Below are 21,502 nucleotides of genomic sequence, written 5' to 3'. Positions count from 1 at the left end.
AATGGAGGTGTCAGCATGAAATTAAAACTAAAACATCGAGGGATTACCTGTGCATATCATACACATTTTATGTTCCCAAAGAACTATAAGATAGATAAGAAACAGGCTTCCCACAGACCACTCATTACAAATATAAACAACACCACACTCCTGCCAAGTAGGCACTGTATGTGCACACACATATCACTTGTAACTTTGAATCAATACACTTGTATGTGTCAAAATCTGAGCCTGCAATGTGATGGTTTTAAATAGCTTGTTTGTTCCAAGGACAATGTGTGTGTCTGGGTATCAGTAGGGGTCGGATGATGTGTTTATATTTGTATTGAGTGGTCTGTGGGAAGTCTGTTTCTTATCTATCTAAATTGTTCTTGGGGAACATAAAATGTGTATGATAGGCACAGTTGTTTGGTGATCCCTCAATGTTTTAGTTGTATTTTGTACAAGACACTGTTTACTTTCAAGTTAAATACCATGGTATCATAATTTGTTAAAGCTTACAGGTATAATTGTATAATTATGTACTTTAGTCATATCCACACAAGTAAAGCTTGTTTGTATTGAATTGGTTTGTCTTTACCATTACTTACACTATTTTATCACTTGAAAGGCTTACATTATTAGCTTAAATATGACAATGTAAAGAGAATGTCTTACTGGTGGTGCTTTGTTCTTGGCATACTTCCACAACTTTGGCTCTGTAAGGAAGCCCCGGTATGTTTCTTGTAGGTTTTCATGTTCTTGTTTTGGTAAGACAAGGAGGAAATGTCTGAATGCTAGCAGTGATGATGTTATCACTCGGTTATACTTGGCTTCCATTTCTTCTGGTGGTGTTGATCTGTGCAACAATCAAACACATAATATTTTATTATGCACTGTAACAGGTGCTGATAAACTACAGGCCTAGTGATAATGCAGATTAGTATTCCAATTTAGGTGTGAAAAAACTGTTATCTGTTAGAGCTATAGAAAAGAGTGATCCTGAAAAACAGACTGATCAAGGAATGTCGATATGGGCTGACAGCCAACAAACACAACCCCCTACTCTGCAATATGTTGCTGGCTACTTTTTCAGGAATTTGTTTTAAAATATTTTGTTCTAACAAGTATATTTCCATCGTTGGGCAGATTTATGAGTCTCATTTCTTGATATTACTGACTAATTTCCATATTTTACCAACCACCCCTTTGCTCTCATTATGATTACTATCAGAAGGAATGTGACAATTTCTGCTTTTTTGTTACCTCAATAATAATCACATCATCACTAATATTAGTAATGGTCAAAAACTATTGATTTGTTTTGACAGTTATTCACAGCCCTAACCAGTGTGCCCTCTAGTGATAGCCAAATTTTGTTGTTGGGAATCAAAATGATAAAAACTGGCATTTCTTGTGAGTCACCACATAGTAAGAGATAGGGGAACACCAAATTTTGGTGTGACACTAGAAATTGTGTGCAACAGTGGCACATCAAACTGACTTAGAGGGCACACTGCCCCTAACCATACTAACTTATTAAAATGTGTTAAACTCCTAACTTATTAACTATAAACCTAAAATTTATGATTCCTGATATACAATATTGAATGTCATATGTTCAATCAGATTTCTGCAAAATGTATTGAATCTTATCACCTGGGGTAAGTAAAATAAACCTCTTACCAGAATGTTAGTTAGTGTATTGACTATTCACTTACTTGGGATCACTTAGTGTTGACAGTATTTGTTTAAACAGGTTGTCATTTAAGTACTGCAATAAAATAATAGAATCAAAGTAAAACAATAGAATCAAAGTAAAACAATAGAATCAAAGTAAAACAATACAATCAAAAGTAAAACAATACAATCAAAGTAAAACAATAGAATCAAAGTAAAACAATAGAAGCAAAGTAAAACAATAGACGCAAAGTAAAACAATAGAATCAAAGTAAAACAATCAATGGATGCATTATACATGTATTTTCCTTACAACAATTACATTAATTCTCTATAGGTTGATCAAAAGTGAGTGGTAGTGCATAAGTGCAATGTTAAATTTACCCCTCCCTAGCAGTGCTTCATGCAACCAGTGGCCATGACACTTAGCAGTGAATGAAATGTGTATGAAAGAACTCTGAATGTCCATAACAGAGTATTACAGTAGTGTGTGTCTGCTGTCATTATGCTATAATAAGCTGGCATTCACTCCCTGCCATCTCAGACCACTAACCAATATTTAGTGATCTGAGCTGCCATCGAACAACTTGTGAACAGCACTCCTAGTGGCCAAACCATGAAATCTTTTATCTTTCCTATAACCGGAATATGGTGTATTGGGGTATCACAGACTGTAAGGCAGTCAGCTGTTTCTGACTCAGTCCCCCTTTTGTCAGTTTTCAGTCAGGAATATATCTCACAACAAAACAAAGAGTTTCAAACTTACAGCTAAAATGTCTTCTTTACAGTAGGCAATAGCTTCAGTTTGTTTGGTAGGTGGGAATGCAGCATTGAAGGCGGACTTAGCAGCACTAGCAGCAGGACCATACGTATCACACTGTCCTACTAACCACGGACCCATCAAATATTTCAGATGTGGAGCTAAATTACGACGGACTTTGACAGCAACCTGTTCATGGGCTTGTTGGATGGCTTCCCGAACTCTCCTATCATGGTCCTATCAATATAAAATATTGCCATTAACTCAATGATAATACACCTTTCAAATAAGTAGTGCCCTCTAGTGGCAGTGTTTAGGCAATGCACTTGGTGTAGGGTAACTTAATGTGTCATCAAAAAAGTCCAGTCAGACTTACTTCTAACTATATAGTATACTTGTATCAATATGATCTTAGGTGACAAACTAGTACTAAGTAACTTAGACAACTTTGTAACAAAACCATCTAGCGTTCAATCATCGTGGGGTAGTCCTACTGGTCTTTACAGGAAATCACTTGTAATCACATTCATATTTAGTACCCAAATATCTATGACATTGGAAGTGAACACTTAAAAAAGACATACATTCAGCATCGTCGCAAACCATGGCCTCTTTTACGACACCGTCCAAAACATGCTGTCTGAACAGGTCTTGTTATTTCGAAGTTTTTGGAAGAAATGACAGCTCTGGTTTACGAGAATGACATTCAGGTTTACTGACAACAAAGCACTTCAAATATAACTTATTAACTAGTAGTACTTACATTAGCTATCTTTGCATAAAGTCGATGCCAGTATGGTAGTATACCTTTGACAATATCTTCATCTTTTTCTTTACACATTGCTGTAAACTCTTGAGTAGCCTAACAAATTAAAATTGTACACAGTTTGAAATGAAATGACAGCATGATTATGATATCATAGAATACATATTGCTACAATGAACTCATCCCATGTTTTGTTTTATCTGAAGATAATATTACCCTGGTAGTTGAGCCTTTCATTTTCTAAGATAGACACAAACTAAATCTACATGTATTGTTGCAACGTGTTGATAAAACAGTGATAAGCTATTGAATGGACGTTGGTTTAATTATACTATAGTCTCAGTAGGGAGGTGTCTCTGAAAACTAGTCTATTTAGAGTTCCATGAACTTGCAGTGCTGTTTTGGGACTTCCAATGTTTACACTTATGTGTATTGATCACAGGGTGATTAGAATCACACAACAGAGGAACTGTAATCCTCCACTTGTGTAATCTACCACACTGAAGAACAATATATTTAGTTTGAGCCTATCTTAGTAAACCAAAGGTTGGATTACCAGTGTCGTATGATTCTTCATAATGAATATCTATGTTAAGCAGTTATAACTCCCATAAGACAATGCATACTAATTTCAAGGACTGTACTGAACAAATAATGAGAAACAACTCAGTTTTTCTCTGCAATCATGCATAATGTATGTGATGTAAAATCATGCAATGATCCTCCAGAACCCAAAGTTTATTTCCTGGAGTCATATTCCCCTTGAACTCTAATTCACCTGTATTATTTTATCTCTGACTTACTTTGAGTTTTGTGGTGACATCTTTCTTGGTCATCTTTCTCATCACCATTCTAAAATCTGCATCTACAGACACATCGATATCATCAGCACCTTGTGTTGGTACATAACCCAGATCACCTGCCATACTACCAAATCCAACAAATCCTACAGCACCACCACCATCTCTGGCAAGGAGCTCTGCAGCACGCCCACTACTGGAAGGCTAAATATGAGGCAAAAAGAAAAATTGTGATATTCCAATAATGCCCAATTTCAAAATAGGGTGAGTAGGTACATGTAGGGTTACATATACACACACACACACACACACACACACATACGCACACACACACACACACACACACACACACACACACACACACACACACACACATTGTTATTAATAATATATTTTTATCTTTGTGGATCTGTTCAGATGTTCTCTTCATGTTTAAAGAGAGGTCAATAGAGCCTTCTCTTCAATGTAATCACACTTTCTGCATGAAATTGTGAGGTACGCTGTATTCTACCATGTTGTTTTGATCACATGAGGCAATGACATCTTCAAATCTCACAATTTCTCATTATTTTAAAAATGTTGATTTTTTTTCAAATTACCTACAAAAAAAGTCAAGAATAGCAGTAAAAAACAAGGTTGGGCCGGGTGACCAGAATCAAACAATTTGTTTTGGTCTATGATAAAAATATGCACAGATGATAAAATTCACATACCTTTCTTCATTATTTAATAATTAAGGCCTGAAAGTATTATAAATGTCAACAAGTTTGTTTTCCTTGTATTTTCATTTAGGTGATTTATTTCAGATGTACCTTTGATCATAGACAGTGGAGAAGTCTCTACTCTGTACCCACCCCTACACTGCTCTCTTGTATTTTGATCAAAATTTTACCTCATGTTAAAATAGCACCACAAAACAATCTTTTAGTTCTTAAAGTTTCTAGGGGTACCCACCCCTACACTGCTCTCTTGTATTTTGATTAAAATTTTACCTTATATTATTAGTACCTCTACATGTTAAATAGCACCACAAAACAATCTTTTAGTTCTTAAAGTTTCTAGGGGTACCCACCCCTACACTGCTCTCTTGTATTTTGATTCAAATGTTACCTCATATTATTAGTACCTCTACATGTTAAAATACCACCAGAAAACCTACTTTTACTAACTACTTTTTGAATATTAAAAGCTACATTCATTGTTAGCTTTTACTTTTGAAATACACTACATTCATCATGTATGTCTTCTGTTATGAGAAAGTACAATTTCAAAGATAAAAAGTGACACGACGTGACACAACGTAAGGCAACACAACGAAAAGTCAAATTAAAGCAAATATTTAAAAAAAATCAGCTGTTCACCTACTTAGCAAAAACATTTTTACAGTCATGGTGGTTGATTTGTTGGGTTCAAATCCTCTAGCCCTGCCACCCCCACCAATCAAATGGTTTTAACCCAGAAGTACTTTGCAGATAGTACATTTACATGTTTCATTTACTCTCAAGTTGAAAACTGAGATTTACCAGGTTTTTGATTGGTTGAAAGACCAAGACTAATTAGCATCTAGCTATACTCATTGTTGTTTCACAAGGGTCAAAGGTCAAACTATCATGGCATACATGTACATTTGTAGTTGCTTTGTGACTTTGGGTTGAAATTCTTATGTCAAGTGCCACAACCAGAGTTGCATATGTGAGTATATATTGCTGTAAGTGAAACCATGGATGTGAAACCAAGACATCTTGTGCTTACCCTCTAGTCATGTTATGATTATTAAACACACATACTAATGTCAATACAATAGGCTGATTCCATGGCAACGGAGACAAAGTCCAGTTTTATGTAGTAGGCCTATTACACTGGATTGTAATGTAAATTGTACATATTATATTTACCATCTCATCTGTAGAGGATTTGAATACTTCTGTATTTATATGTCATAGACAGTTTACTGGCTGAACCAGTGATTCTGCTACAAGGGGTAAAATAACATGGGTTTCTAAGATTGCGTAGATCCACATACCGAGAAATATAAACATTTGACCCAAAATACATATCTCTGATGTGATCATTTTCATTTCAACAATTTTCCATCTAAATGCCCTAAGTAATGTCTCCACCAAATACCAAGGCAATCAGTCAGGCAGTTTTTGACTTTAAGTCGCTTACATACACATCCGCACACACATAAACACACAATGATATACCGAAGCCTATAGCACTACAATGTACTACTGAACCTCAGTTCATTTGTGCCAAAAATCAGTTTTATCACTTAGACCAATGGTTTCTTACCTCCCACATCATACTAAACTGTGAATTTCTATTCCATCTTTTATTAGAAATGAAATGTGGTTATTTTTTAAATGTGTTGCCATGAAGAACAAAACAACTTATTATTGGTACAGTCCAGAAATATGTGATAAATTCAACTGTCAAGTTCTTTATCAATATAAATATTATATCATTGTATTTCCAACAAATGTACCTATTATCCCTCCAATCAAGCATTGTGTAGTTGCAGAATAACATGCAGAATTGTAAGCAGTCAATCATGATTAGTTCTCAGACTCAGTGTGCATGGGAGGCAGAAAGTTTACTGACATATATAATGAAAACTACTATACAGGGTTTATTTTTTCATTTAAAGTGGGACACCACTCCGGGAAATAGAGACAATTTTATAAGACATGGGTTCTGGAGAGTCATTTCAAGATTTTACATCACTGACTATTATTTTAGATTTCAGAGAAACATCACGTTGATGTTGTGCACTCATTTACAGGGTATCTTTGCTATAGGCTATTGCATCATGGGAGATAGCATGCAGACATTCATGATTGTTCAATGGTTGAACACTGAATATTCATGAGTACAAAATGCTATACACTTCAGTGTGAAACAGCTGTCATGAATATCAAATGTTCAACCAATGAATATTGTATTTCTGCTATCTCCCATGATGCAATGTCTCATAGCAAAGATACCCTATACGTGTAAATGCACAAGATCAACTTGATGTTTCTTTGAAATCCCAAATAATTGTAGGTGCCATGCAATGACTCTCCAGAACCCAGAGGTTATAAAAATGTCTCTATTTACTGGAATGGCTAGCCTGAAATATCCAGGCATTCCTTATGCTTATATATAATGCACTCTCTCATGCCTGAATGAGGTAGCTGAAGCATCAAAGGGGGAAAATGTACATCCAGTGATGTCATAAGTAGGAAAGCCAGACAATTCATTTCAACCAGCTTAGTATCACATGTACTCTCCAAAGTAGACTGGCAACTTTGACCAGGAAAAGACCAAATGGAAAATGATACAAGGAACTATGGGAAGTAAACAATATGATGAGATTGCTAATATTTATATAGCTTCAGCACTATTTTGGTCAAATATATTTTGAAAATTTAACATCATGAATGTCTGAATTTCTTCCTGCATCAGAAAAATATTGACTCACTTTATAACATGTAAATGTATGTGTATATGTGTATGAACATGAACATGAAAATAACCATTGTTTCTTGTCCAGTGTAAATAAAAGAAAAAAAGAAAACTTGGTAATTGTATAGCTATTGTCCTTGTGATGAAGATGTGCGTGTTGTGGATATAAATGTATGTACAGTAATAAAAGAAAAAACTTCAATTTTCTAAATTCTACTATGATTATGTGGTCTTGTTGCAAGACATATTTGCATACATTACTTGAAGATTTTCTCCCATTCCTACCCATCCATGTTATATCTACAATATACACGATGGTTTAACTATCATTTAACTATTGCTATGGGTGTGGTCTTGATGCTAGGCATATCTGCATACATTTTTTGGAATGTTTATTCACTTGCCTTTCCTTCACTGACAGACTTTAATGTGAGCCATTGGGTCACTTTGTGTTAAAACTTTGCTAATTTTTCCAAGCAACCTCAAGGAGGGATAATTCAAGTGCCACTAACGTGCACACTTGTTACATTTTGTTAAGTACCCCATAAAAGTTTTAATGATTTAATGAGATTAACAATAACATTTCTGTACAACCCTATCTGGCTAAATATTCATGAGAGAAATCTGACACAAAAACATCAGTTTTTTAGCACTTATCGGCATATCATTCAGGGGATCATCATGGAATCAATTCCCTTGAACATGACATTTCCAGAGACATCCCTGTAAAATGTCTGCCAAATCATTCAAGTACTTTTGAAATTAAAGATTTTAGACCAGAAAGACATGTTTTTATACCTCATTTGCATGTCACTCATGGTATCATAATGTAATCAACAATTCTTATTCTACACACCTCTAGGAATGTTCTCACCAAGTTTTCAGACAAATCTAACCTGTAGTTTTTTAGTTTAATTTTTTAAATGACATTTTATACCCAAATCACAAACCAATAGAATGATGCAATCATTTACTTTGAACAATTTCCCAACTAGACACCACAAGTAATATCCTTACTAAATTTCACAAGTCAATCGGTCTGGTGGTTTTGGAGTTAAATCTTACACACACACATACACATACACACACACACACACACATATATACATACATACATCTACAGACAGACAGACAGACAGACAGACACCACACCATGCCTATAGCACTACTGAAGCTCAGATCAGTTGTGCTAAAAACATTCTAGTTACAGCTTGAGTAGATTTAAACCCATTTTGAAGTATCACAATGTCCTTGCAGAGTGTACCTACCTGTTTTCATTTTGAAATCTTGCTTGACAATTCCCGTGACATCAATTCATCCCATTCTGCCTTTGTTGTGATATAGAATATGTTGAATCAGCTATACCATTCCAAGAATGTTCTGTTTATGATGAAATCAAACAGACAATATGTTTCAGTTATGTGAATGATATGTACTGTCTGTGAAATGAAACAGACTATATGTTTCATTTATGTGAATGATATGTCCTGTCTGTGAAATCAAACATACTATATGTTTCAGTTATGTGAATGATATGTACTGTCTGTGAAATGAAACATACTATATGTTTCAGTTATGTGAATGATATGTCCTGTCTGTGAAATCAAACATACTATATGTTTCAGTTATGTGAATGATATGTCCTGTCTGTGAAATCAAACAGACTATATGTTTTAGTTATGTGAATGATATGTCCTGTCTGTGAAATCAAACAGACTATATGTTTCAGTTATGTGAATGATATGTACTGTCTGTGATATCAAACATACTATATGTTTCAGTTATGTGAATGATATGTACTGTCTGTGAAATCAAACATACTATATGTTTTAGTTATGTGAATGATATGTACTGTCTGTGATATCAAACATACTATATGTTTTAGTTATGTGAATGATATGTACTGTCTGTGAAATCAAACATACTATATGTTTTAGTTATGTGAATGATATGTCCTGTCTGTGAAATCAAACATACTATATGTTTCAGTTATGTGAATGATATGTCCTGTCTGTGAAATCAAACAGACTATATGTTTCATTTATGTGAATGATATGTCCTGTCTGTGAAATCAAACATACTATGTTTTAGTTATGTGAATGATATGTCCTGTCTGTGAAATCAAACATACTATATGTTTTAGTTATGTGAATGATATGTACTGTCTGTGAAATCAAACATACTATATGTTTCAGTTATGTGAATGATATGTCCTGTCTGTGAAATCAAACAGACTATATGTTTCAGTTATGTGAATGATGTGTCCTGTCTGTGAAATCAAACATACTATATGTTTCAGTTATGTGAATATGTCCTGTCTGTGAAATCAAACAGACAATATGTTTCAGTTATGTGAATGATATGTCCTGTCTGTGAAATCAAACATACTATATGTTTCAGTTATGTGAATGATATGTCCTGTCTGTGAAATCAAACAGACTATATGTTTCAGTTATGTGAATGATATGTCCTGTCTGTGAAATCAAACAGACTATATGTTTCAGTTATGTGAATGATATGTCCTGTCTGTGAAATCAAACATAAATTGTGTGATGTAATTTTGTTCAGAGATGTAAATGATATAATTATTTCAATAGAACTTGTTTCAGGACAATGGTCAACACACTTTATACATATAGAATGGAACCAGTACTTCATCAACCAGATTTAAACTGAATGCCTTCTATAAGGACAAAGTCTTTAGATTTTCATTCCTCCACACAATAATTGTAGAAATGCAAACCTTGGCTACAGCTATCAATCATTCCCCTTAATTGACAAATAGTTACATCAAAGTATAAAAAAAAATCTTAAGTTTGTATACTTACAATACTAAGATAGATTGCCTAATTACTGAAAATCATTAATTATACAAATGAATAATCTAGCTTTATGGGACAGATGCAATTTGTTATCATCAACGTGTATACCAAATCTCATGGAATTTAAAGCTTGCATTCTCAAATCATTAATTATACAAATGACTGATTGCAATTAAAAAACTACATCAGTAAAGTGTATCAATGCATGTATCAAATTAAGCTTTCTTAAAATATAGCGTAATTATTAATAAGTAATTATGCAAATGACTACAACTTTTGTCATTTGACCTCTAGATACTGTAAAATTTAAAAAATTAATACCAATAGACATTGTTATAGACGTGGTCCTGTTTTAGGGACCGGTCAGTTTCTTCGGATGGGGAGGGGGGGGGGGAATTAGGAGGGGGTGTCACCTTGTTTTTGAAATTGGCAGTAGGGGTGTCATGCTGTTTTCAAAATTGTGGATAGGGGGTTCATTGTGTTTTGGATTGTGATGGAAGAAAAAATCCTTTTTTTACAATGGCATATATAGCCTTGTCTGAAATGTGGTACATGTCAATATTTGTTCTTGTCCCTGTTTCTTACATGAATTCTTTAATATTACTTATTAGTTCAAACATAACTATACATATACATATACATGTATTACCTAGCTACCACACTAGTTATAGAACATGTCATGTAAATGCTTGGCTGTTTCACAATCAGTGCTTCACTTATATTGCACTTTTGGGCAAAGGTGAACTTGAAGGTTTCGTAATGGTAATCTTCATAGATAGTTTATAAAAGGAGTTAATCTATAATGTTCCCTACTCGTTACTATGAACTTGTCAGAAGGGATTAATACACTTTCTATTTTGGACACTACATGTTATTGACACTACAAATCACCACATCTCATCAGATTCCAGTTTCTATTATACACTAGGTATGACCACTTAAAGTTCTCTAATATACCAGTGACTTTACTATACATGCAATATTAATGCCACTGTACCAATGTTACGGGGCCATTTTTATGTGACATGGGAATCTCATTTAAAACATTTACGTTAGCTATTCGAAGCTTGGAAATATTACCTGAAAGGTTATGAATAACCTAAACATTGCCTTAATAGAAGCAAAAAACTGCAGATCTGCCAGGGGGAAAACCCCCAAGGCCTCCCTCACCCCCAGAGGTCACCCATGCATTCAATTCACCAACAATCAGATGCACCAACAACATTTTTACTGTCATAATGGTATTGAACTTTTCTTAAATATTTTCACCCAATTCTAATTTGAGATGATGTTGTCTTTTAAAGATGTGAAATGTTTGCCAAGATAGTCTAAAATTGCCTTAAACTCCAAATCTGCCCTACCAATATACTACCATTAGATGTGCTGACCTTTACTACATGTATATAATGATGCCATTTAACTTTTTAAGAACATATTTCAACCCTATGTAAGTTATAAAGAATAGTTTCTGATACTTGATGGTGCTGTCTTGTAAAGCATGGATTGAGTTATTGCTTGAAAGGGTCTGAATAGCCTATAAAAATTGGCTTACTGTCAAGATGCTATCAAACTTAATATTTCAAAAATATTTTTTCTTTTTACATGTTGGTGCTGTCTTGTAAAGTTTGGAAATTATTGTCTGAAAGGGTCTGAATAGTCTCAAAATTGACTTTTCGGAGTAAAAAACCTCCAGGGCTTCTAGGGGGTCTCCCCCCCCCCCCCCAATAAGACATGTACACATTCCCTTCTCAAGCTCCCCCCCCCCCCCACACCCCACATTTCACTGTCAAGATGCTATTAAACTCCTTTTGGAATATATTTACCCTGTGTAGTCAATAATTACAATTATGATAGTGCTAATACCCGGGATCTTATAAAGTAGACGCAAGACAGTCAAGCAATCCACAGAGTCACAATCAACAAGTCATTGAGAATGACATATAGTCCCCGCTATGATTGGGTTTTAAGGCAGTTTATGTCGTCATTTTCTTGATATCACTACTCTGATCACACAACAACACTTGTGAACCTAAATCAAACACACTTAGATATGTTGTGTCTGCTCATTGGACATGGAACATACCTACTCATGTTGTGTCTCCTCGTTAGACATGGGACATACCTACTCTTCAAGATGATGTGATAGAATAAACCATTCAACAATAAAGGATGTGTAGGGTTATGGGGGGGGGGGACCTGTTCAAGCATGTCTGAGTTATGGCTTTGGACATGGAAAATTCACAAACAAAATGGCTGCCAGGCAGCCATATTGGATCGTATCATGACGAAAATAGATATATACATGTATGTCATAGAACACTGTCCTAATACCAACTTTGAATGAGATCTGTTCAAGCATGTCTGAGTTATGCCTTTGGACATGGAAAATAACGGTGAAACATTGTGAATTTTCAAAAACGAATGATAAAAAGTTAATAATAGTATTTTGTGATGTCTTCTACCTAATAATGGTTTATTTTAGTCGATGAACCTAGCAGCTCAAAAGCGAGGGACAGTTATTCAGGAGACGGTAGACCTAGTACCTTTCGCTTGACGCATATGACGTACCGTTGAAAGATGCTAGCATTCTGCATCTCTGTCATTGAGATTGAAGCATTTTAGATCTAATTTGCATATCTGATGATGCAGGGTTTTCATTTTTTGGTTATGGGGGGGGGGGGGGGGGGTTCTTTGTGACCCAGGGTCTGAAAATTTTGGGGTAACAGCTGGAAATCTGGGGGTCAATCACAAAACCAAGCAATTAATGTCTGTAAGATGGGGAAATAGTACAATGGAGCGATTGAAATAAGCCAGAACAGAATTAAATTGATTTGAATGAAATTGTGAGGGCAAATGAAAATACAAATAATTAGGTTTAATCCCAGTCTTTATTCATCCATGATGAGATAGGAACTTTGTTATATACCGTGCATTTACATTTTTATCATTCGTCTAGAGATTTTGAAAGTACCTGTTCAATGCATTCTTTGAACTCCCTGACAATCTGGGGCTGTTTGTAATAGTCAATAAACCATTCAATGTTTGAACATGCATGGAATCGGTATTTATACATGATCACAAGGGAGAACTTTTTAAGCCATTATATCATAACATAAACATGTTAACAGTTCACAGTTGAGTTGGGTATGACTATGATATTACATTGTCACTCATCTCTTGAGATTTCCTCCCGTTTGTTACCCAATGTGTAGATAGGCTACATTTCATTTATTTACCTTTACTTCCTCATAATTGCTTCTTATACATGCGTCTTTTGACTTCCGGTTGTTACCGGTGAGATAAGCAGTAACACCCAGAAGACAAAATACATACGTAAAAGATGCAATTACAATGATGCTAGTCCTGCTTGCATATGGAGTAATCCGGGACTCGGTTCTGACAATTGTCCCTATTATTTCTCCGTCCTGCAAAGAGTCAGCTGTGAAACACAGGCTTACTAAAAATTCTGGTAACTAAGGATTAAAATCGCCCGGAGGTAAAATATTAGCAATAAATCAATTATTTGTCTGTTTACCTCATCTTGACTGCAAAACTTCCATTGCGGGTTACCAAAACTCTTGAAATCGGAACTTTTCAAGTTCTACCGTAAATTTAATCACTTCTCCTTATGTACGTCGGCGCAAGTGTCTCTGGGTAATTATTCATCTCACTCAACGATATCAAATATGGCGGTGTTAACGAGGGTTATTTGAATGTTGCAGTTCGAACTTGAAAAGGTCTGATTTCAACGCTTTTTGTGATTTGAGCAGGGAATACTACCGTCAGAGGAATGGAAAAGGCATAGATATTCCATCAATTGCTAATATTTGATCATTGGGTAGGCACTTCTCTTGCAATTGGTGCGCAAACATTTTGTAATCAGAATCTAATGTAATCACTTCAAATGGAGAGGAATATTAAATCTTGTGCCGAAATTCTTGCATCTGATAGGACACAGTCCTGATTTTTATGAGGATCACAAGGTCATAATAATGCGTAAAAGACGCAATATATTGTGTCATGTAAAACCCTGCCAATGATGGGATCATCACATTGTGAATAACATTTTCACGTACACATCTCCATGGGCATCAACATTAAGTTTCAGCTGAATCTGCTGAGTAGTTTTGGAATTATAGATTTTTTTTACCAAAAAGGCATATTTTGTTACCTAATTTGCATATCACTTATGGGATCATCATGTTATGAACAATTCTCAATCTAAACACCCCAAAGAATGTTCCCACCAAATTGCAGACAAATCTGGCTCAGTAGTTTTGGAATTATAGATTTTTGACCAAAAAGACACTTTTTTAGTCCAAATTTGCATATCACTGATGGGATCATCATGGCATGAACAATTCTTAATCAAACACCCCTAAGAATGTTCCTATCAAATTTCAGAACAATCTGCCCTGTAGCTACCCTGTGATTCTGTAAGAGACTGACTACCTAGCTACCCTGTGATTCCATGAGAGACTGACTACCTAGCTACCTTGTGATTCCGTAAGAGACTGACTACCTACCCTGTGATTCTGGAAGAGACTGACTACCTAGCTACCCTGTGATTCCATGAGAGACTGACTACCTAGCTACCCTGTGATTCTGTAAGAGACTGACTACCTAGCTACCTTGTGATTCTATAAGAGACTGACTACCTAGCTACCCTGTGATACTGTAAGAGACTGACTACCTAGCTACCCTGTGATTCTGTAAGAGACTGACTACCTAGCGACCCTGTGATTCTGTAAGAGACTGACTACCTAGCCACCCTGTGATTCTGTAAGAGACTGACTACCTAGCTACCCTGTGATTCCATGAGAGACTGACTACCTAGCTACCCTGTGATTCTGTAAGAGACTGACTACCTAGCTACCCTGTGATTCTGTAAGAGACTGACTACCTAGCTACCCTGTGATTCCATGAGACTGACTACCTAGCCACCCTGTGATTCTGTAAGAGACTGACTACCTAGCTACCCTGTGATTCTGTAAGAGACTGACTACCTAGCTACCCTGTGATTCTGTAAGAGACTGACTACCTAGCTACCTTGTGATTCTGTAAGAGACTGACTACCTAGCTACCTTGTGATTCTGTAAGAGACTGACTACCTATCTACCCTGTGATTCTGTAAGAGACTGACTACCTAGCTACCCTGTGATTCTGTAAGAGACTGACTACCTAGCTACCCTGTGATTCTGTAAGAGACTGACTACCTAGCTACCCTGTGATTCTGTAAGAGACTGACTACCTATCTACCCTGTGATTCTGTAAGAGACTGACTACCTAGCTACCCTGTGATTCCATGAGAGACTGACTACCTAGCTACCCTGTGATTCTGTAAGAGACTGACTACCTAGCTACCTGTGATTCCATGAGAGACTGACTACCTAGCTACCCTGTGATTCTGTAAGAGACTGAGTACCTACCTTGTGATTCTGTAAGAGACTGACTACCTAGCTACCTTGTGATTCTGTAAGAGACTGACTACCTAGCTACCTTGTGATTCTGTAAGAGACTGACTACCTATCTACCCTGTGATTCTGTAAGAGACTGACTACCTAGCTACCTGTGATTCCATGAGAGACTGACTACCTAGCTACCCTGTGATTCCATGAGAGACTGACTACCTAGCTACCCTGTGATTCTGTAAGAGACTGACTACCTAGCTACCCTGTGATACTGTAAGAGACTGACTACCTAGCTACCCTGTGATTCTGTAAGAGACTGACTACCTAGCCACCCTGTGATTCCGTAAGAGACTGACTACCTAGCTACCCTGTGATTCTGTAAGAGACTGAGTACCTAGCTACCCTGTGATTCTGTAAGAGACTGACTACCTAGCTACCCTGTGATTCTGTAAGAGACTGACTACCTAGCCACCCTGTGATTCCGTAAGAGACTGACTACCTAGCTACCCTGTGATTCTGTAAGAGACTGAGTACCTACCCTGTGATTCTGGAAGAGACTGACTACCTAGCTACCCTGTGATTCTGTAAGAGGCTGACTACCTAGCCACCCTGTGATTCCGTAAGAGACTGACTACCTAGCTACCCTGTGATTCTGTAAGAGACTGACTACCTAGCTACCCTGTGATTCTGTAAGAGACTGACTACCTAGCCACCCTGTGATACTGTAAGAGACTGACTACCTAGCCACCCTGTGATTCTGTAAGAGACTGACTACCTAGCTACCCTGTGATTCCGTAAGAGACTGAGTACCTACCCTGTGATTCTGTAAATGTGACATGATTGAAGACTGGTCTGGCACTGAGCTGACAAATACTGATATTATCCGATGGACTTCTCATTTCCAGTCTCCATACATTAGGTTGTATACTACAGGACAAAACAAATAATAATGATACTGACTTTGAAGGTTAAAAGGTATGAAATTACCTGTTCTTTCTCTACGCAAATAGAGGCATCACCATCAACATCAACATTTTCCATTCACGGGCAGACGTAATAGCTTCTGAGTATGCTGATAACAAGGGGAAACGTATGTCTATGTCTGGTAAAAGTCTGGGGCATGCACTTAGTATATAAATTTCTACTTGACTATTGGAGCTCCTTCTACGGTGTGAGCTATGCTACAATGTTCTATAAAATCTTCACATTACATGTTATGGTTGGCCGTAAGATCACATCTGCAGGCAATCATGCTGGAGAATCCACTGACATAATTTCATACGATCTCAAAATTTAAAATCTTGTTTTTACTTCGTTCGATACTCGCACGTGTTGCTGTTTCTGAAACCACAAACCTTGTAAGACTTACTTAGTATACAGATTCCTGACCACAAACCGTGTAAGACTTACTTAGTATACAGATTCCTGACCACAAGCCTTGTAAGACTTACTTAGTAATAGTATACAGATTCCTGACCACAAACCTTACTTGGTATAGATTCCTGACCACAAACCTTACTTGGTATAGATTCCTGACCACAAACCTTACTTGGTATAGATTCCTGACCACAAACCATGTAAGACTTACTTAGTATACAGATTCCTGACCACAAACAATGTGAGACTCACTAGTAGTATACAGATTCCTGACCACAAACTATGTAAGACTTACTTAGTATACAGATTCCTGACCATAAGCCTTGTAAGACTTACTTAGTAATAGTATACAGATTCCTGACCACAAACCTTACTTGGTATAGATTCCTGAACACAAACCATGTAAGACTTACTCAGTAATAGTATACAGATTCCTGACCACAAACCTTACTTGGTATAGATTCCTGACCACAAACCATGTAAGACTTACTTAGTATACAGATTCCTGACCACAAACAATGTGAGACTCACTAGTAGTATACAGATTCCTGACCACAAACCATGTAAGACTTACTTAGTATACAGATTCCTGACCATAGAAGCTTCCAATGATAGTTCAAATGTATGAACTTGACTATGCTGGTTGTCTTCATAATACTTCAAGGCATGCCTAGAAGAGAAAACAATGATAACATAGAATAATATTAAATACTATTAGGGTTAGCATTGGCTGTGTGGTTGAACCTCTTTCCTCTATTATCAGGCTATTTGTGGTCCTCATCATTTTACCCGAGTTATATTGGATACCCCTTTCAGCAAGGGAAACTAATATCTAATTGTAAAAACACAAATTTACACATTTCCTTCACTAACCTTCATTTAGTCATATTTGTCACAAAACCTGATAAGAAGGTTAAAGGGGTGGTCATGGCACATGGGGGGTTAAATTTGATAATTTGTCAATCTGTTGCCTTAACCACTTCACATCTTGGCTGACCCTCTTATTAAAGCAGGTATGTACAACCCCCTCAACTGGGTAAATGCGACTAAAACTGAGAGTCCCAATTTGAAGTACACATTGAGTGCGACCGTCATTGCGACTGCTGTTGAGACTCTCAAAGGGGGTTGTAAACAGTGAATGAGAGTGAATCTGAGACCGTATTTGAGACTTTCAATGGGCTCATAAACAGTAAGTACGATTCATTCTGAGACCATCCAGCTACTACGGTAGTACCGTATGACTTTATCATTCACATCTAACTGTATAAAGATCACAGTGAGTGACTGTTGAAATTTCACCATGGATCTAAGATCTTGCAAACTGATTTTAGTTATTTACTTCATGCCATCAAAACACCTGCACCTTTGACATCCTCTCCTTATAATACACATATACACAATAAGTTTTGATGTGATATACCGGTATAAGTAAGTTGTTATAGACTACACACATACACAATAAGTTTTGATGTGATATACCAGTATAAGTAAGTTGTTATAGACTACACACATACACAATAAGTTTTGATGTGATATACCGGTATAAGTAAGTTGTTATAGACTACACACATACACAATAAGTTTTGATGTGATATACCGGTATAAGTAAGTTGTTATAGACTACACACATACACAATAAGTTTTGATGTGATATACCGGTATAAGTAAGTTGTTATAGACTACACACATACACAATAAGTTTTGATGTGATATACCGGTATAAGTAAGTTGTTATAGACTACACACATACAAAATAAGTTTTGATGTGATATACCGGTATAAGTAAGTTGTTATAGACTACACACATACACAATAAGTTTTGATGTGATATACCGGTATAAGTAAGTTGTTATAGACTACACACATACACAATAAGTTTTGATGTGATATACCGGTATAAGTAAGTTGTTATAGACTACACACATACACAATAAGTTTTGATGTGATATACCGGTATAAGTAAGTTGTTATAGACTACACACATACACAATAAGTTTTGATGTGATATACCAGTATAAGTAAGTTGTTATAGACTACACACATACACAATAAATTTTGATGTGATATACCGGTATAAGTATTAGTTGTTATAGACTACACACATACACAATAAGTTTTGATGTGATATACCGGTATAAGTATTAGTTGTTATAGACTACACACATACACAATAAGTTTTGATGTGATATACCGGTATAAGTAAGTTGTTATAGACTACACACATACACAATAAGTTTTGATGTGATATACCGGTATAAGTAAGTTGTTATAGACTACACACATACACAATAAGTTTTGATGTGATATACCGGTATAAGTAAGTTGTTATAGACTACACACATACACAATAAGTTTTGATGTGATATACCAGTATAAGTAAGTTGTTATAGACTACACACATACACAATAAGTTTTGATGTGATATACCAGTATAAGTAAGTTGTTATAGACTACACACATACACAATAAGTTTTGATGTGATATACCAGTATAAGTAAGTTGTTATAGACTACACACATACACAATAAGTTTTGATGTGATATACCGGTATAAGTAAGTTGTTATAGACTACACACATACACAATAAGTTTTGATGTGATATACCGGTATAAGTAAGTTGTTATAGACTACACACATACACAATAAGTTTAGATGTGATATACCGGTATAAGTAAGTTGTTATAGACTACACACATACACAATAAGTTTTGATGTGATATACCGGTATAAGTAAGATGTTATAGACTACACACATACACAATAAGTTTTGATGTGATATACCGGTATAAGTAAGTTGTTATAGACTACACACATACACAATAAGTTTTGATGTGATATACCGGTATAAGTAAGTTGTTATAGACTACACACATACACAATAAGTTTTGATGTGATATACCGGTACAGGGGTCGAAATAATGGCCTTTTACTTGCCCCGGGCAAGTGATTTCAAGGCTTGGGCAAGTTGTTTTGAAAAGTACTTGTCCCAAGGGGCAAGGAGAATTTCTTATGATTATTGATCAGGGATATGTTTTTGCCTGTGTTCATGCTGTACTTATCAGACACTGCACATGTCTGATAGGATTTTGGATACATTGTATAACCATGGTGCCAACAAGTCTGGAAAATTATAACATTGTATCAATATTGAGAAGATGTCTTTCTTGACTGATCACTTTTCAAAACAATCTGGACCAGCTGTCCTTGACATACTTTGTTTACTCTATCAAGAAAACATACCTGGAATGACCAGTGACTCATTGAATATTGTTCATCAATAGTAAATTACAGCATGATTTTTCAGGTTTTGGGTGTTTGAATCAACTGCAAATTTTACAACAGTCATTTTATTTGAAAATACTACTAGGAAAATATAAACAAATCATACTGGGAGAAAAATAGTTGGTGTGGATCAGGAAGGAAAGAAAATATATTGATATCGTGGAAAAGGAAATACTTAGAAAGATTTTACATCAGTGTTGAAATAAATGTTAATTTTTATGTTGATAGCTTATGAAAGTGCTGAAAACATTATTTTAACAAGTCATTGAGAATGACATAGTCCCCGCTATAATTGGGTTTTAAGGAATTATCACTACTCTGATCACGCAACAACATTTGTGAACCTAAAACAAACAGACTTAGATATGTTGTGTGTGCTTGTTGGACATGGAATATGCCTCCAACAATAAAGGATTGGTTGGGTATGGGGGATCATATCACAATGAAAATGGAGTCAGAGTTATGGCTTTGGACATGGAAAATTCACAAACAAAATGGCTGCCAGGCAACCATATTGGATCGTATCACGACGAAAATGGATATGCACATGTATGTCATAGAACGCTGTCCTAATACCAACTTTGAATGAGGTCTGTTCAAGCATGTCTTAGTAATGGCTTTGGACATGGAAAATTCACAAACAAAATGGCTGCCAGGCAGCCATATTGGATAGTATCACGACGAAAATGGATATGCACATGTATGTCATAGAACACTGTCCTAATACCAACTTTGAATGAGATCTGTTTAAGCATGTCTGAGTTATGGCTTTGGACATGGAAAATTCACAAACAAAATGGCTGCCACGCACCCATATTGGATCGTATCACAACGAAAATGGATATGCACATGTATGTCATAGAACACTGTCCTAATACCAACTTTGAATGAGATCTGTTTAAGCATGTCTGAGTTATGGCTTTGGACATGGAAAATTCACAAACAAAATGGCTGCCACGCACCCATATTGGATCGTATCACAACGAAAATGGATATGCACATGTATGTCATAGAACACTGTCCTAATACCAACTTTGAATGAGATCTGTTTAAGCATGTCTGAGTTATGGCTTTGGACATGGAAAATTCACAAACAAAATGGCTGCCACGCACCCATATTGGATCGTATCACGGCGAAAATGGATATACACATGTATGTCATAGAACACTGTCCT

The 21,502-nt window shown here is 36.0% G+C and overlaps 1 protein-coding gene and 1 long non-coding RNA gene across 3 annotated transcripts in view; both read right to left on the bottom strand.

The window, feature by feature from the left end:
* The window catches only part of LOC144432934 (E3 ubiquitin-protein ligase listerin-like), a 42,432-nt gene extending 33,637 nt beyond the window's left edge, over positions 1 to 8,795 (bottom strand). For both annotated transcript variants that reach the window (XM_078121245.1, XM_078121246.1), the window contains exons 1-6: positions 8,704 to 8,795; positions 3,989 to 4,189; positions 3,183 to 3,281; positions 2,426 to 2,656; positions 1,701 to 1,753; positions 658 to 838 (exon numbers count right to left, since the gene is read on the bottom strand). In XM_078121245.1, the coding sequence (XP_077977371.1) occupies positions 658 to 838; positions 1,701 to 1,753; positions 2,426 to 2,656; positions 3,183 to 3,281; positions 3,989 to 4,111 (687 nt within the window). In that variant the 5' untranslated portion in view covers positions 4,112 to 4,189; positions 8,704 to 8,795. The remainder of the gene's footprint in view (positions 1 to 657; positions 839 to 1,700; positions 1,754 to 2,425; positions 2,657 to 3,182; positions 3,282 to 3,988; positions 4,190 to 8,703) is intronic.
* A 5-nt stretch (positions 8,796 to 8,800) lies between these two features.
* LOC144432935 (uncharacterized) lies at positions 8,801 to 17,059 on the bottom strand. The gene is made up of 3 exons (XR_013480754.1): positions 17,038 to 17,059; positions 16,483 to 16,595; positions 8,801 to 8,815 (listed from the first exon to the last, which is right to left on the bottom strand). It is a non-coding gene; the product is annotated as an uncharacterized LOC144432935 (long non-coding RNA).
* Positions 17,060 to 21,502: the final 4,443 nt, after the last annotated feature.

Source organism: Glandiceps talaboti, chromosome 3 (genome assembly GCF_964340395.1).
Source record: "Glandiceps talaboti chromosome 3, keGlaTala1.1, whole genome shotgun sequence".
NCBI classification, from domain to species: Eukaryota; Metazoa; Hemichordata; class Enteropneusta; family Spengelidae; genus Glandiceps; species Glandiceps talaboti.
This window is presented reverse-complemented; position numbering and strand designations above follow the sequence as displayed.